Here is a 15,274-nt window from a genome sequence, read left to right on the forward strand (position 1 = left end):
TGTTCCTTATCCCCTTGTTTCACATTTTGAGACAATGCTCCAAATTTTGACTGGCTCTGCAGGACGTGCACTTTCCCAGTTATGTGGTAGAGCTTTTTTCCCGTTTTGCACAGGGGAAAAATTTAGTGTAAAGTGACTGTATATTATGTGTCATAACTGGATAAAAAGACCCTAAACTTAAGGACCTGGTCTCAATACATGAGTTTAAGGCACATTTAAATAATCTGCAAGTGACTACACTGAGTTGTAGATGTTTGATTTTTAATGACATGCTTTTATGCCTAATTATCCTGTGTTTAAAGATCTCCTATATATATGCAGAGTTTAAAGGTGCTCCACTGCCTCTCCAGTAGCGGGTGCAGAGGGTGGTCAGTCACCCAAGATGGATAACAGTTTCTACAGTAACCTCCTCTCTTCCACAGCTTCAAACGTGTCCAGTTGGCAGACAACCACAGAGCCAGCCTTTGTATTGGTTTATCCAGAAAGCACAAAAAAAAGAAAAGAAAAAAAAAAGACTAACAGCTTTGGAAAGATTTTTTAATAACTTTTTACAAAATGTACAAGTTCAATGAAGTTCCCACCCATTCCACAAACATGGCTTATCCCATTATACATTTTATATACAACACTGTAAAAATGCTCAATAAAATAAACAGTCCTGCAAAACAACCTGGCGGTCATCTACATGAAGCTATACAAAATAGCCATGAAATACCAACGTACTGATTCACTCAAGACATTTGGCACATTTACATTTGTTAGAAAAACCAAGAGGACATTCAAACCCCTCTGTGTGAATGGCCTGCCATGTAAGGGCTTCTAAATGTCTTCAACTGTTTTCTGTCTGTGATGAAGTCCACAGATCTTTAAAGAAAAACCTAAGCTGGAGAAGGATAACCTAATGATAGTGGTTGGAGTGGTTTTAAAAACATTTTCTGGGCAGTGTATGACCCAGACTCAATGTTACGTGCTATTCATCATCTTCCGTTTCTTCAGGCGTTCCCGCCAGTCTTCAGGAAGTGCCTCAAAGTTGGCATTCTTTGAAGCTTTTCCTCTGTAAAATTGAAAAACAGCTGTAGTCACAAAAACTGAAATAACAGTAAAACTGGGAGAAAACTGGGAGAAAACTGGGAGTCAGTGACAGACAAGTAAAGCTCATTTAAACCTAAAGTGAAAGAAGAAGGTATAACCACATACGTCACGAGCTGTTGTTGCTTCCACTCCTCGATACTCTTCTTGTTGAGCAGATCTCTATCGTCATCACTGGAGCTGCTCTTTTCTTCCTCGTCTAACTCCTTCTGTATACTCTGCCACTTCTTCACCAGAGAAGGCATTTTGGTCTTACTTTTCTTGGGCTACACACAGAGGAAAAGGAAAACTTGAACTGCATGTTCTGAATGTCACATTTAAGTACTTGGTCACAAGGATGCCTTCATGGAAAAGGAAATTACTTAAGAACATTCACTCTTCAGCAAAAGACAAACCATGATAACACTAAAATGAAACGCTCCTTGGACAATCAATTTTAACTCCAATACTAACCTTATCCTTTTTGGTTTTCTTGCTCTTGTCTGTGGGCAGAGCTTTGGCCCCAGGAGGTTCAAAGGGTGGCAGGGATGGTGGCAGTGGTGGTTGTGGAGGTAAGGCTGGGACAGGTGGGGCTGGAGGTTCACAAGGGACCAAAGGGGCAGTGACAGCCGGCATACCCCAGTAGGCAGCTGCTGACATAAGAGGGGCTGCAGACAAAGAGAAACATTATAGCTATTGGTTTACCCAATAATGTAGCCAGTTGTGTACATGTATTGTCACTTATTCAGTGTAGCTTTGCATTTTGCTCTCATGATAAACATGTAGTGTAGAAGTTGTGTGTAGACACTGTTTGTTTTGGGTTTTTTTTTTTTTTTTTTTTACCTGCACTGGCAGCTGGCTGGGTGTACAGAATGGGACTGCTCCCAATTGTAATGGCTTTATTCATCTGACCAGCTTTACGTTTCTGACCCTTCCCCAAGGCACCCGCCGACTCGACAGCCTGTGTGAAGGACAATTATGATAAAAAGGTGCTGGCTACTGTTGTCCTGAAAAGATGAAAACACTAATTTAAGAAAAAAAAAACTTAACTACTTCCACACCTTGATGCTAACAGAGCCTGGGGGCAAAGGAGGCTTCCCACTGCCATCTTCCTCAGTTCCAGGGGCTGGAGGCTCTTCATCATTGTCATCATCCATCTCCATCTCCACCTCCATGATCTCTCCATCGCTGTCAGGAGGGGGAGGTGGTGGAGGTGGTGAGCCTGGTGGAAGAGGAGGAGGCGGGGGGTAGTTGGATGGTGGAGGAGGGCTGTCAGGAAGCGGAGGTTGGGATGGGGACCAGAAGGATGATGCACTGGGCTGAGGGGGTAGTGGTGGTGGGACAACAGAGGGATATGTAGAAGCTCCTTTTTTTAAAAAGAAAAAAAAAAAGGGGAGGTAACATTAGTAAGCACTTACAGCAAAGTAATATTTACCAAACACACAGTCTAAGATCTAAGTCTAAGTCTAAGATCAACAGCGGCAGTAATAGACTGACCTGTGACACCGCCAGCTGCTGATACAGATGTTTTGGCATCCCCCTGGCTCGAAGTCTGTGTCTGGGTACTTTGGCTGTCTTTCAGGTCCTCCTCCTTGTCCTCCTCTGATGGAAAATCCCACTGGGAGGCACCGGTCCGGTCCTTCACATAGAAATACCGCCTGTGCTCTCTAGAGAGTGGGACAACAGAGATAGAAGGCAAAAGTCTCAACCACTGGTCTTGAGACTTGCCGTGTAGCATGATACCCTGGGACAGAAGGGCAAGGGAGTGGACATAATGGCCACAGTTAGGGACGAGGAATGTTGTATGGACAGTGGTTTTAGCTGTCCTGAACAAGGGCCAAATTAGAGTGTGGTTATGGATGTGGATAGGGAACCCACCTTGCTCTCAGGAATAAATAAACAAAACAAATCATCTCTAGGTCCTGAAAGCACCATTCAGCAGCTCACACCATGGTTGTCACATTTGTTTTGTGTTAGACAACCATTCCCTCCCAGACACAGGAAGACGCCAGGGAGGAAGCACCATTATCATCATCATCATCATCATCAGAAACAACAACCATAGGTCAAAAAAATAAGCACACATTCAACTCATTTTACATCAGAAAGAAGTAAATAAAAAACAGGAAAACATATGAAATAGAGTTGGTCTGACCTGCTGGATTCCCGTCATTGCTCCATCTTCACCTTTTATTTGATGCGTGACACTCGTCGCTTCCAGGACATCACTCTTTCTGCATTGCATTCTGGGGGTTGTAGTCCTGTAAAGTGCAAAGCTGTCCCACGCAACCAAACCTTCCTACCATACACCCCCTCTCAAATTTCCACTGTCTGGACCCATAATCAGTCTACAAATGCCCTTTTACAACAAAGGGCTTAAGAGTCTGTTACAGGGACAAAGAGTCCTCTCTGTGGCAGGTATATTTAACACGAAGCAGGCAGGCCCAGAGTGGATGCTCCCTTATCAGTATATGCAAGGATTGCATCACAAAAACCTGAAGAGTCTGTTTCTGGTAAGTATTTTGATCCACTTGGACTGGTTAAGTTTCTCCTCAAGTCATGTTACAAAGTCTGCAACCTCAGCACTGGGGGATGTGTAGTCACACGGTAAGATTTTTGGGGGGCGGGGGAGTTTAGAGATGTGAAAGGAAAGGAGCGCGTACCTGTCCCAGTGGCAGGACCAGCCTTTAGGGGTGGCGTTAAGTTCGTAATATTTTATGTGTTCGGCAGCTTCTTGCAGCCGGCGGCGAAGATAGACTCCATTCAGTGCGCCCTCCCTCCAATCAGCAACCCGTGTCTGGAAAAAATAAATTAAACAAAGTGCAAAAGAAGAGAGAGGGGAGGGACAGAGACATGGATGAGATAAAAGCCCATAAAGTATCAGTAAAGGGTTCACAAGACAGATGAGGACAGAAGAGCCGCAGGATAGATGAGTAATATGGAAGAGTAATTATAGTAAGTTTCCAGAATGGCACCTTATGATGGATTATTATGAAGATTTTAAATATTAAATACTACCACATGCCAGTGCAAAATTATGTGAAACAAAATTAACTGTTAGATATTTTAAAAGTCACACTAGAAAAGCTGCAACTGTAAGTTACGATAATATTGCGTAGAAAATTAACTAATATTCACGCACCTCAGTTTGGAGCAGAAGCAACTGAAAGTTTGAAATCCCTTTCTTGTTTATCCCCAGGAACTCCATCTTGCTGATTAAGGTGTTTGCCAGTTCACCAATCTGAAACTACATTTTTCAACATCAAAATATGTCCAAAAGAGAGTATCACAATTACTATGGTTAACAACAGTAACATTGTTGTTACCTTGAGCTCAGGTGTTTCTTCTTTGAGCTCGGACATCTCCCCCTCCTCCTTCACGGAAGATTTTGAATCCACTTTGTCCTCAGAGTTGTCAGTTTCCTTGTCTTCTCCATCCACAACACTTTCCAAGACTTTAGGAAGTGCTACCAGACACAAGAGAGTCAGTATGTAGAATCTACCATTTGTTTGCGTTACTTCACCTACTCCTGTCATGTGTGTCATGTTAATGTTAGAAATCACCTGTCTCTGTGTTATCTGGTAGATCTGAGCCTCTACTGTTAGAGTCGGGGCTGGCAGCACTGAGAAAAGAAGTCTTCCACCGGTTCTTCTTCTGCAGGACACCACGAGGACCGGAGGCTTCTTGGCTATTCTCAGAACAAGGACTGGAGCCCCCAGCACTCACGTCACCTTCCTCCAGTGCCCGTAGCTCAGCCTAAGAGTCAACTCTTTGATTATTCTATGCGCCACAAGAACGCTTCAAAAATATTCCTGAGCTGCATTAAATACACACCTTTTTCCTTTCCAGAGCAAGTTCCAACTCCATTGTGTCCTCTTCTGTCTCCTCCTCTCCTTCAGAGTTGTCTCCAGATTGCTTCTTGATACAAACATCTTTCTGGACGGTGGGAGTGGAGTCTGAGTCCCTCACAGGTGTAGAGGGAGATTCTGCAAGACGAATGCCCTCTGCATCAGAATCCAAGCTGTTCTCACTCTCATCCAAGCCTTTAAGCAGTCTTTTCCTCCATTTCTCTTCTGATTCCTTCACTTCGGTGGGGATCAGAGGAGCAAGGAGAGCTGCAGCAACTCCCCGACGCTCTTCCTCTTCACTTGTGAGGCCTACCACGCTCTCAATTACCTCCTTTATCAAAAAAAGAGGAAGGCATATTTAAAAGACTATTTAAAACAGTAACGAGCCAATCCAAATTTGTGCTGGACATAGGTGAAACATGCCTTTGCTTTTGTCTCTTTTGCTGATGTTGTGGTGGCAGCAGATACAGTGTTTTCTTCTGTGTAATAACCTGCATGAGCTGTACCATTGCCATTGACACTCGAGCTACAAAAGAAAAGTACAAAACACAATTATCAGGTGTCAAACATAATCACGATCTTCACAAACTTTGCTTAATACTCTTATTAGTTTCTCATACCTGTTGGCATACTGCCCCAGGCTTTGCACCTGATCAGCTAGGTAGTGTGGCAGCTCCCAGGACACTTCATTGGTCAGTGTGTTCCAGTAATAATAGCAGCCAGAGTTCTCATCCCACACTTCCTGCCAGTCTCCCATCTCTACACCCACTGAAATACAAGTAAATGTGTGATTGGTTTTTTTTAAACACAATGTCTAAATATTGTTCTTCCCACAAAAACAAAAAAACATTTAGAGTAAGAAAGTATCTAAAAAAAATATGCTATGTTAAAAGTGGCCAGTAGACAGCAATATCAAAAAAGTCTCTCTTGAAAGTAACCACTTTGTGATCGGTCTCTATGTAATCCAGCAACTAACATCAGAAAATTACTGTTTTCTTATCATATAATAATTATATATAGAATTATTTTTGAGAAAGAAATCAGTTCACTAAGGACATGCACACTTGATCTGTCAGTGCAGCAGAGATAGTTACCGCCAGCTAGTGAGTATTGAGTATTGTACTCAAAATCTGTGCTTTGCTGATTCTGTCCTTCACCAGCAGCTGGTTGCTGAGTATTAACTTCAGGTCTGGGTGGAGCATCATTTGGAACTGTCTGATGAGATGGTGCATCATCTGAACTTGGCTGAGTTGTGATGGCATCAATTTCCTGCAACCAGAAAAGACCAACATGTTTTTAGTTGCATGAGTAAACCACACACTTTAAAGCACCAGGCTTAATAAAGATGAATTCATTAATTAATTAATGATGAGCTCAAAGGGTCTAAAACATACATACATAACTGATTTAAAAAAAATAATTAGGAAAAATATTTAACATGATAGAGAGACCCAATGTGTTCACCAAAATTCTTTTTTACTGATATGGCTTCTCTCAACATGTGAACTACTACATTTTCATTATCATAAATAACTTAATTTTGAACCTGACAAAGGCCAGTGGACAGCTGAAATAACACTGCTTTTCTTGCTATTATGAACCCAAAACTTTATGTTATAAAGTAGGAGTTGACTTCAACTTATTTGTCATGAATTCTACTATACTTCTATGAGCTCAACATAAACAATACAAAACGGAGTTAAAGTATTTCATCATACTTACAGCCATGAAATTAGCCAGCGTACTGTCGATGTCACCTGACTGATTGTGTTGAGAAATTGCAGCTGAGTGGTGAGAATCTCCGGGATCCTCTTCATCGCTATCCTCATAGGCTCCGAGCAAGGACAAACCCTCTAAAAGTGAAAGCAAAACAGCTTTTTTCAATCAAATTAAATAATTTCTTGAATCCGCTGCTTGAGAATCACTGAAGCCACACACATACACACAAAAAGAAAAAAGATATTTCACCTGTAGCTTTTACTGCTGGAGCCTTCATATTTGTGCGTCTTACAAATCTGTGCCCATCCCCGTCCTGTTCATCTGGGGGGGGAAAAAAAACAAAAACAATTTAAAGCTGAGCTTCAACATTTTCTGCAGCAAGTTGTAGCTGTTAGCATCATGGGCATACATGAGCTAAATAAAAGACATAACAGCTAAAGGATAACGATCACATCGATTTTTCACCCATTTCTTTTGGGTATGTTGATCCTGTCTCTTAACACAGACAAGCCTTGTTTTGGAAGGCAATCTGATGGTGTTCACCTAACCGCTAGCTTAGCGCACTAGCCACAGTTTCTGGTGGAATCTAAATCCAGAAAATGTTTTTAGACACGACATTTCTCAGCTAGATGCTTCTCAGTAACGGTATATATTTATACCAGATGTTAACTAACTGGGCAGCTAAATAACAATCGCCTGCATTATTTTATTTTATTTTTTTAACAAGGTGGGCCCGCTCTTCGCACCTCAGACACTTAGCATTAGGCTAGCCTGCAGCTAACATGCTACTGAGATAAAATACCATCAGATCCCGACGGCGCTTCTTCCCTCTCTCCAACATTCCCGCCGCGGTTCCCGGGTGGGGAGAGCTGCAATATAGTTCTCCGACCGACTGCTCCTCCAGCCAGACGACTTTTCTTCCCCATCTCTGTTTAGGTCTCGAGGCCTGCTTCCTTCGCTGCTTTGGTCTGCGCTGCTGCTTCGAGCTGGCACAAAAGGTTTTTATTTCCGGGTCACGGGGTAGCGTTTTGAGTGCAGCAGAGCCTCTCAACGGAAATTCACTATGTAACCGGCAAGCTAAGCTGCTAACTTAAAAACAGTCTGGAGTAGTAGAAACCAACAGGGTCCAGACTTTAGAAGAGCAGGATATTGGTGTTTGTCTAGAATTTTACTTCGTAGTTATACCCATCTCAGTTAGCGTGTAGCTTGTTAAACAATCTTGACATGGAGGGAGAAGATAAGCGATTACACGGTTATGGAGGGGACCCACCCACTGATGCATGAAGGTAGGGAACCACCGCTGAGGCAGCAGTCCGCTGGACTCGAAGAAGGAACGACTGTCCAAACCAGGTCCAGAAGAAGGTCGGTGAGTTCCGGATCAGAAACGTTAGGAGGTGCCATGGGACCACTTCTGCACTGGCTGCACGATGTGGCAGCTGTCACTCTCCTCAAAGCCCGACGAACATTACTTCAGGCAGCCATCCTTTTTTGCGTCCTAGTGTTGCTGCTCTGGGTGTCCATCTTTCTCTATGGGAGCTTCTATTACTCTTACATGCCCACTGTGAGCTTCTCCACCCCTGTACATTTCTACTACACTGCTGACTGTGATGCCTCAGAGTCGACACTTTGCTCCTTCCCCACAGCCAACATCTCTTTCATGAAGAATGACAGAGACCAGGTGATGGCCAATGGCCAGCCTTACCAAATATCTTTGGAGTTGGAGATGCCTGAGTCGCCAGTGAATGAACAGCTGGGTATGTTCATGGTAAAGATGTCTTGTTATACCAAGGGTGGGAAGACTGTCTCATCAATTGGAAGATCTACAATGCTGCATTACCGCTCCAAGCTTCTGCAGACCCTGAGTACCTTAGTGTTCGCCCCTCTCCTCCTCACTGGGATGGCTGAGCAGAAGCAGCTCATAGAGGTGGAGCTCTTCTCAGATTACAAGACCAATGCTTATCAACCCACTGTTGGTGCAGTCATTGAGATCCACTCGAAACAGGTTCAGATCTACTCATCTCAGCTCCGTATCCATGCTTACTTCACTGGTATTCGGTATGTTCTGTATAACTTCCCCCTGATGTCTGCAGTGATTGGCGTGGCGACCAACTTTGCCTTCCTCAGTGTTATTGTGCTGTTTAGCTACCTGCAGTTTATATGGGGTGGTCTCTGGCCTCCAGACCAAGTGAGAGTCAGGGTTATGATGGGAGACGACACCCGCATCCAGCAGAGGAGAGAGGAGGTCCGAAAGCGCATGGAGAGGGAAAACTCTCAGAAGGAACTCAATGCTGCTAAAATGACTGGATCTGTGAATGAGTCATCTGAATTCCAGGAGGATGGCACAGCTGCAGAGCTGTCAAAGGATGCCTCTGTAATCCCAGATTCCTTGGGGCCTGATGTCCCAGATAGCAAGGAAGAGGAGTCTCATGAGTCTGATGAGAGTTCATCACCTCAGCTGGGTAACACAGTTCTCCGGCAGAGACCTGGACCATGGATGAGTCTTTGAACCCTGTCACCTCACACAGTTACAGTACCTGTAGGATATGCTTGTATGTTGCATTATCATTCTTTAGCAGCCTGAATGTGAGTTGGCAGGTGGTGATAGACTGAAGCATACCTACTGTTACAGTTGGACTAAATTCACATGACAATAATCTATTAACCGTGTTGCTTTAGCTGGTACACTGATTGTTTTGGTTTGACAAGAGTTACTTTGTAACTCTTAGTTCTGCTTATTTCTTTCTTCTGCACACAAGCCTTAACTTTGTTGTTTAATGTTTATTTACTGTTGCCCACATCAGGAGGTGCTACATTCCAGCTCTGACTTGTCCAACAGTATTGTCTGTCATCACATATTTGCAAACAACTTGACACACCCTTTTAAGTCAGTTGAACATGCTCATGTGTTACTCTTACAAAGCCATTTTTTTTTAATGTAAATGCCCTGCAGTTGAAACAAAACTAAAAGATAGTTTTGCATTTTCTCAAAGGGTCTTTCAGAGAGCAATAAGATTTGGGAAATTTGCTGAAGGAAAAAAAAAAAAAAAAGGCATTTATGGCAAAATGTTCAAGGGGCCCAGCCTGAGGGATATAAGCAAGCTGATGCTTTTTTTTTTTGGTTAATATTATAAATACATGTTCTGTTTCAGTGTACCATGTGACTTACCTACTGTGGCACGTTTAGTTAAAGCTTTGATTCTTTTATACAGTTGTGGTTCATTCCATAAGGTCTTTATTATAAAGTATCTGTTACAGTGCAGTTTGCACTGTAACAAAGTATTTTGTTTTCATTGCAACAAGGACCAGAGTATTTTAGATGGGTATTTTAAGTTTATTATAAGTTTATTGATATGTTTGAAACTTTCTTTATTTAACATTAACAACCATACAGAATAAGAAAGATTAGTAAGGTTACTGTAGAATTTAAGCTGATGCGGGAACTGTGTATGGCTCAGTCTTCATGTTTTTAACCTGCACTTCAGGGGCGCTTTGTATCTAAGTAAGCTGAAGTAAAGGCAGTGGGCAAATTGTGTTTACGTTGAATTTTGAACCAAAAATATTTATGTATTTATGTATGTAATATGATGCACTTATAATCTGTCATCTTGTATCCTCAGAAGATATGAATAGGTGTCATTATGCATTAAACAATTGTCATTGTCACCCTAATAAAGCAGCTCTAGCTACCAACTAAATTTCTGTCTATAGAGAAATCTGATGATTGACTTTATAATATTTTTGCATAGTATGTGGAATTTTTAGATGTAAATCTGAGAACTTCTCTTTAAAAGTTTTTGTCAAAAACATGAAAAAAGATAAATATGTCATCAATCTCCAAAAATATGTCTTGAATGCTAGATTTGTAATACTTTAAACTTTCAAAAATATATTTCTACTTCCTTTTATCCACTCCCTTATATGTGTAATATATCTAAAATCATCATTGTTGGAAATTCTAAGCATCTTTTGATGGCTCCTTCCAGCAGGATAACGCACCACGCCACAAAACTCAAACTGGTTTCTTCAGCGTGACGATGAGTTCAATGTACTCAAATGGCCTCCACAGTCACCAGATCTCAATCCAATAGAGCACCTTTGGGATGTGATAGGACAGGAGATTCGATCATACGTGTGCAGCAAACAAATCTGCACCAACTGTGTGACCAACGTCTGACGAATGTTTCCAGCACCTTGTTGAATCTATGCAAAGAAGAGTTAAGGTAGCTCTGAAGGTTGGGGGTCCAACCTGGTACTGGCAAAGTGTACCTAATAAAGTGGTTGGTAAGTGTTTGTGTGCAGTGAGAGCAGAAATAAAAATTGATATGGTTTGCAGTAATTAAGTTGATCTGCAGCTTTTGAATGAAATCTGTATATATATGTGTGTCACAGTTCAGCATAGATACACTGCCAGGCCAAAAAAGAAAGTCACACTAATATTTCGTTGAACCGCCTTTAGCTTTGATTACAGCATGCATTCGCTGTGGCATTGTTTCAGTAAGCTTCTGCAGTGTCACAAGATTTATTTCCATCCAGTGTTGCATTCATTTTTCAGATCTTGCAGTAATGATGGCAGAATCTGACCACTGCACAAAGCCTTCTCCAACACATCCCAAAGATTCTCAATGGGGTTGAGGTCTGGACTCTGTGGTGGCCAATCCATGTCTGAAAATGATGTCTCATGCTCCCAGAACCACTCTTTCACAATTTGAGCCCAATGAATCCTGGCATTGTCATCTTGGAATATGCCCGTGTCATCGGGGAAATAAAAATCCATTGATGGAATAACCTGGTCATTCAGTATATTCAGGTAGTCAGCTGACCTCATTCTTTGAGCACATAATGTTGCTGAACCTAGACCTGACCAACTGCAGCAACCCCAGATCATAGCACTGCCCCCACAGGCTTGTACAGTAGGGACTAGGCATGATGGGTGCATCACTCTACCAGCCTCTCTTTTTACCCTGACGCGCCCATCACTCTAGAACAGGGTAAATCTGGACTCATCAGACCACATGACCTTCTTCCATTGCTCCAGAGTCCAATCTTTATGCTCCCTAGCAAATTGAAGCCTTTTTTTCCTGGTTAGCCTCACTGATCAGTGGTTTTCTTAAGGCTACACAGCTGTTCAGTCCCAATCCCTTGAGTTCCCTTGGCATTGTGCGTGTGGAAATGCTCTTACTTTCACTATTAAACATAGCTCTGAGTGCTGTTGCTTTTCTTCGATTTGATTTCACCAGGATTTCATTCAGGATTTTTTTCCGGCTACATGTCTTCCTCGAAGACGATGGGTCCCCACTATCCTTCCAGTTTTTAATGCATTGGACAGTTCTTAACCCAATTTTAGTAGTTTCTGCAATCTCCTTAGATGTTTTCTCTGCTTGATGCATGCCAATGATTTGACCCTTCTCAAACAGACTGACATCTTTTCCACGACCACGCAATGTGTCTTTCGACATGGTTGTTTAAGAAATGAGAAGCAACTCATTGCACCAGTTGGGGTTAAATAACTTGTTGCCAGCTGAAAGATAATCACCCATGCAGTAATTATCCAATAGGAGACTCATACCTATTTGCTTAGTTAAATCCAGGTGGCGACTTTTTTTTTTGGCCAGGCAGTGTATAATACCATGGCAAACATTGGTTTGCAAAAAGTCCTGCAACTTCACAGGAGGTCTGATTTTGTTATGAACCCAATAGGGCACCAAAATCCCAAATGTTTTCACACCTACACTGTTGATTGATTTTAGGTGTGAGTACTTTTGAATGACAAAAGAAAAAGATGGTTATATATTCGTCAAACCTTTGGACTTACCTAAAGAGATATGCAAAAAAATAGTTGCTATGTTAGATAAGATTAGATCATTTTATTCCTTTGTTACAACAATTAAAAATTGTTAAACACAAAACATAAGAAATTACTTAAGTAGATTGGTATGTAGCTCAATAAAACAAAATACAATAGGACCAAAGTAAAAGCTAGTCTGAAATCAAGATCTAAAAAAATTATATAATAATATAGAGATCTTTGAAAGGTGGAAGCAAAGATAATCAGTCTGAAATAATCACATTTCCAGTAAAATAAACAATTTTAAACCCTTTTAGTCTTTTTTTTTTTTTTTTAAATATTTTGTTTAAAAAGATTCCAAATGCTCAGATCATATATTGTGGAATTCTTTTAAGCCTGTTTATGGAACATTTTCCTGGTATACGGGGGAATTGCAAAATTGCATGCATAATCTGTTTCAAACCAGAACCTTACGGTGACAACATTATGGCCCATTAGCAGTCTTTATTCAAAGCCACAGCCCCAATCTAGTCGATGAATTATGCATTGGTCTGGATACAGAGTGCACTAATTGACTTAAACCATCCATCACTTGTATTAAAATCCTGTTTTTAGCCTCAGCAGGTGCAGATACTATCTCACAATGCTGGAACAAGATGTTCCAGCATTTTTTGCATCTGTAAAATCAGAACTCACAAACAACGACTTATGCTGAGTAATAAAGATGGTTTTGTATCTACTTAATGCTTACAAACAAATTTTCAGATGACTGGACAGCAACAACTGCATAGTCGATCTACTAGAATAATCTTGATGTCTGTTTTGACACATTGCCCTGCAAGCACACAACTTATTTATGTAGAAGTAGAAATTAAAACTTGCCAAATCAGAAACACTTTAATACATGTAACATTCCCAAGGAAAATGTCTTGCACCATAAGATAAATTAGAAAATGTACAAAATGTACTATTAGTGAAAATGATTGACAATTTATGGTGTTGCAATTGATCTTTTCAAGGCATGCAGTTTTTTTTAAATATTTTATACAGTTAATATTTTATTTCATGATTCAAATTACATAGTATACATGTTGGAATGTATTACATTGTGGCCTTTATAGGGACAGTTCAGTCCAAAATCAAACACATAGTTCGAAGACATATTTCCATTATAGTTAAGAAAATGCAAACATTTCTGATATCTCCTAAATTGGGCAACTCGCACTAAAACAATATGATAGACAAGTGGTGCAACAGGCCAGGGGGAGTGTGTGCAGCTTTGATTTTAGAAGTGAACTCTCCCTTTAAAATGATTGGCTTTACCATATATGGACCAAATACCATCACCCTCACAGTATTTGTCATGCCACTCTGCTTTAAGTGCTCCAGGACGCCACTCAAGAGAGTAGCCAGTCAGTTCCACCTCACCACAGCTGAAGGTCACTTTGGTCTTTAACCTTGAATGTTGTGTTGCTCCTCAGGATGGATTTCCACAACCTCAGCTGTAGTCTCACTTGCTGCTTTTGAACTGACATCTTCCTGCTCATCATCTGAGCTATCAGCCCAGCGCCCAACCCTTTTGACTCCTTCAGCCACTGCTGGGGCATTAACACAGGGGTTGTGGTCATAGATGACAAGTTTTAACCCCTGCATGTGAGAAAGGCTAGGGAAATAGCGTATTCTGTTCCGGTCCACATCAATAACAGCCAGAGAATGCATTTCAAGCAACACTGGTGGGAACTCTGACAGCTGGTTCCCAGCAAGCCAGATACTTCGCAGCTCTTGCAGTTGTCCAAATTCTTTGGGTAAACTCCGTATCTGGTTATATCCAAGGTGTAGGGTCTTGAGATTTGAGAGCTCACAAACCACCTTAGGGAAAATAGTGAAGCAATTAGTTTCCAGCCACAGAGTGCTGAGTTCCCTAAGCTCTCTCAGCTCTATGGGGAGGTGATAAAGCCTGTTATTACCCAAGTAAAGGATGCTGAGCTGGGGCAACCTGCATATAGCTAAAGGGAGCTCCTCGAAGCAGTTAAAGTCAAGGGCCAGGAGCTGCAGATTTCTCAGGCTCTGCACTTCAGCTGGTAAGCTGCTTAGATTATTGTCACTCAGGTATAGCTTCACCAACTCATTGAAGACACAGGCAGCAACAGGCAGTTTACGCAGCTGCCGGCTACTCAGGTCCAGCGTCCGATCTAGTGGCATCTCCTTCAGGTCCCCAACTAAGAAACGCTGACAGCGCTCAGAAGGAATGAAGGCGAGAATACTTCTCATGGCATTGCCCATCTTTCTTACTGTCTCTGACACACCACTTTTACTCCACATCAATTTCCTCTGTCTTCAAGTGAATTTCATGGTGTCCCATTAGTGAGCCTCCACTTCCCCTCTGTATTTATTGATCTTGATAATTAAAAAGAAAAATGCAACAGTGAAATCATGCAACAGCATGGGCAGGAGCATGGTACACCAATTGATGAATTACATCTTTTAATAGAATAAAGGAGGTGTTGTGTCAAGTTAAAAAAAATAAAACAAAAGCACTGTGTTAAGATGGTAATACGAAGAATTCAAAATACCTACTTTCTAATGTCTTCCTGATGATATCCATCACTCCCAGTATCTCCTAGAGTAAGCCATTTGTTTATCCAACTTAATGAGCTGAAAACTTACTGTATTCCCTGGGCAGATATTTCCCATTGCAGTCACTATCTCTCAGTGGCTCCAAGCTCTGCCCTTACTCTCATGGCTATAGCAACCACCAGCTCTCTCCTCCCCATTTGTGCCTAATGACTTTCCCCTCTTCTTCTCTGAGATGACAGAGGTGGGAGAGAGAGAAACAGGGAGGGGCAGGGTGACA

At 41.7% G+C, this 15,274-nt stretch overlaps 3 protein-coding genes across 3 annotated transcripts; 1 reads left to right on the plus strand and 2 right to left on the minus strand.

Annotated features, from left to right (window-relative positions):
• Nucleotides 1-523: 523 nt before the first annotated feature.
• Nucleotides 524-7,639, minus strand: fnbp4 (formin binding protein 4). The gene is made up of 17 exons (XM_030730996.1): nt 7,438-7,639; nt 6,885-6,956; nt 6,639-6,769; nt 6,011-6,185; nt 5,537-5,684; nt 5,340-5,442; nt 4,903-5,247; nt 4,632-4,824; nt 4,395-4,534; nt 4,211-4,315; nt 3,732-3,865; nt 2,566-2,735; nt 2,130-2,434; nt 1,912-2,029; nt 1,543-1,736; nt 1,198-1,355; nt 524-1,054 (listed from the first exon to the last, which is right to left on the minus strand). Exons 1-17 carry the CDS (start codon nt 7,559-7,561, stop codon nt 964-966), a joined length of 2,706 nt encoding a protein of 901 aa, XP_030586856.1. The 5' UTR covers nt 7,562-7,639; the 3' UTR covers nt 524-963.
• Nucleotides 7,508-10,330, plus strand: LOC115781371 (seipin-like). Its single transcript, XM_030731002.1, has one exon. It carries the CDS (start codon nt 7,891-7,893, stop codon nt 9,139-9,141), a length of 1,251 nt encoding a protein of 416 aa, XP_030586862.1. The 5' UTR covers nt 7,508-7,890; the 3' UTR covers nt 9,142-10,330.
• A 3,533-nt stretch (nt 10,331-13,863) lies between these two features.
• lrrc10 (leucine rich repeat containing 10) lies at nt 13,864-15,156 on the minus strand. Its single transcript, XM_030732428.1, has 2 exons — nt 14,998-15,156; nt 13,864-14,817 (listed from the first exon to the last, which is right to left on the minus strand). Exon 2 carries the CDS (start codon nt 14,740-14,742, stop codon nt 13,873-13,875), a length of 870 nt encoding a protein of 289 aa, XP_030588288.1. The 5' UTR covers nt 14,743-14,817; nt 14,998-15,156; the 3' UTR covers nt 13,864-13,872.
• Nucleotides 15,157-15,274: the final 118 nt, after the last annotated feature.

The sequence above is a fragment of the Archocentrus centrarchus genome, chromosome 6, assembly GCF_007364275.1.
Source record: "Archocentrus centrarchus isolate MPI-CPG fArcCen1 chromosome 6, fArcCen1, whole genome shotgun sequence".
Taxonomy (NCBI): Eukaryota; Metazoa; Chordata; class Actinopteri; order Cichliformes; family Cichlidae; genus Archocentrus; species Archocentrus centrarchus.